Source organism: Mandrillus leucophaeus, unplaced genomic scaffold (assembly GCF_000951045.1).
Source record: "Mandrillus leucophaeus isolate KB7577 unplaced genomic scaffold, Mleu.le_1.0 Scaffold245, whole genome shotgun sequence".
In the NCBI taxonomy this organism is placed as follows: Eukaryota; Metazoa; Chordata; class Mammalia; order Primates; family Cercopithecidae; genus Mandrillus; species Mandrillus leucophaeus.
This window is the reverse complement of record NW_012102532.1, coordinates 2,299,529-2,301,594: the sequence shown is the minus strand read 5'-3', so window position 1 is coordinate 2,301,594 and position 2,066 is coordinate 2,299,529. Positions and strand designations below refer to the sequence as shown.

At 45.8% G+C, this 2,066-nt stretch overlaps 1 protein-coding gene across 2 annotated transcripts in view; it reads right to left on the bottom strand.

Annotated features, from left to right (window-relative positions):
* Positions 1-403: 403 nt before the first annotated feature.
* NANOG (Nanog homeobox) overlaps positions 404-2,066 on the bottom strand; it is a 9,826-nt gene continuing 8,163 nt past the window's right edge. Inside the window, exons 4-5 of one of the 2 annotated variants that reach the window (XM_011983078.1) lie at positions 1,174-1,260; positions 404-1,038 (exon numbers count right to left, since the gene is read on the bottom strand). In XM_011983078.1, the coding sequence (XP_011838468.1) occupies positions 622-1,038; positions 1,174-1,260 (504 nt within the window). In that variant the 3' untranslated portion in view covers positions 404-621. The remainder of the gene's footprint in view (positions 1,039-1,173; positions 1,261-2,066) is intronic. The other variant, XM_011983079.1, reaches the window with a different exon arrangement.

Genomic DNA, 2,066 nt, shown 5'->3' with positions numbered 1-2,066 from the left:
GCCTGCCACCACGCCCAGCTAATCTTTGTATTTTAGTAGAGACAGGGTTTCACCATGTTGGCCAGACTGGTCTCGAACTCCTAACCGGAGGTGATCTGCCTCCCTTGGCCTCCCAAATAGCTGGGATTACAGAAATGAGCCACCGCGCCCGGCCTCAGTAGTTTTTTAAAAAATAAGCAAAGCCTCCCAATTCCAAACAATAGGAATATATTTTCATCACACCAATTTGTACTTTTATTTCTTATTCTTTTTTTTTTTTCCTTATTCTTGAGGTTAGATTCTAAACCCTAAAGGTACCCAAACTGGTATTAGATCTAGTTATCTAGAGTTACCTATATCTAGATATAGCCAGAGACAGCTAGTATCAAGTTGTCTTTAGCAGCCAAGGTTATTAAAATGCCTTTTCTCCAGGAAGATCCAATAGGAAAAAAAAAAGAAAGAAACCTCTCTGATTAGGCTCCAACCATACTCCACCCTCCATCAAATTGACTGGATAGGCATAATGGAAGCCAGAACACGTGGTTTCCAAACAAGAAAAATTCTATCAGGGAGGGGAGGAGGGGAGAGGAAGGTTCAGCCAGTGCCCAGATTGAAATTGAGTAATATCATTTTCACTCAACTTCACACATCTTCAGGTTGCATGTTCGTGGAGTAGTTTAGGAATAAATCCATGGTTTGTGGAGTACTCAAATACCTAGTCGTCTGCTGTATTACATTAAGGCCTTCCCCAGCAGCTTCCAAGGCAGCCTCCAAGTCACTGGCAGGAGAATTTGGCTGGAACTGCAAGCAGGACTGCAGAGATTCCTCTCCACAGTTAGAGAAGGGACTGTTCCAGGCCTGATTGTTCCAGGACTGGGAGCACCAGGTCTGAGCGTTCCAGGAGTGGTTGCTCCAGGACTGGATGTTCTGGGTCTGGTTGCTCCAGGATGAATTGTTCCAGGTCTGGTTGCTCCACGGCGGAAGGTTCCCAGTCGGGTTCACCAGGCATCCCTGGTGGCAGGAAGAGTAGAGGCTGGGGTAGGTAGGTGCTGAGGCCTTCTGAAAGAGAAGGAGGGATTAACAGAAAGGGTACAAGGACAACCACAACTGTCTGTGACTGGCGTTGTGTGTTTCAGGGATGGACAAGATTGAAGGATCACTGAAAGGAAAGAACAGAATAAAGTTTCCTGTTACCTGAGTCACACCATTGCTATTCTTTGGCCAGCTGTTTTTCTGCCACCTCTTAGATTTCATTCTCTGGTTCTGGAACCAGGTCTTCACCTGCAGGAAAAAGTGACAGAAATTGTAAAATATTAGTAATACAGATGTTCCTTGAATCAAAGAATATCACTAACTTTTATTCCTGGCCAGGCGCCATGTCTCACACCTGTAATCCCAACACTTCGGGAAGCCAAGGTGGGTGAATTGCTTAAGCCCAGGAGTTCGGGCCAGCCTCACCAAAATGGTTTTGTCTCTACAAAAAATGTTGTCTCTACAAAAATTTAAAAAATTAGTCCGGCATACTTGGTGGCTCAGGCCAGTAATCCCAGCACTGTGGGAGGCCGACGCGGGTGGATCACGAGGTCAGGAGATGGAGACCAACCTGGCTAACACGGTGAAACTCTGTCTCTACTAACTATACAAAAAAAGAAAAAAATTAGCCGGGCGTGGTGGTGGGCGCCTGTAGTCCCAGCTACTCAGGAGGCTGAGGGAAGATAATGGCGTGAACCCGGGAGGCGGAGCTTGCAGTGAGCTGAGGTCGCGCCACTGCACTCCAGTCTGGGCGACAAAGCGAGACTCCGTCTCAAAAAAAAAAAAAAATTAGCCCGGCATAATGGTGTGTGCCTGTGGTCCCAGTTACTTAGGCACAGAGATGGAAGGATCACTTGCACCTGGGAGGTGGAGGTTGCAGTGAGCCGAGATTGCACAGCTGCATTCCAGCCTGGGCAACAGAGAAAGACTGTCTTTAAAAAAAGAAAAAAGAGAAATGACCATTTTTGATAAAAAATAAAGGTTAAAAACAAAAGAAACTGGAGGCTGCTGGCAGAAAGAAAAAAAGGAAAAAGAAAAGACAGTTTTTATTTTAA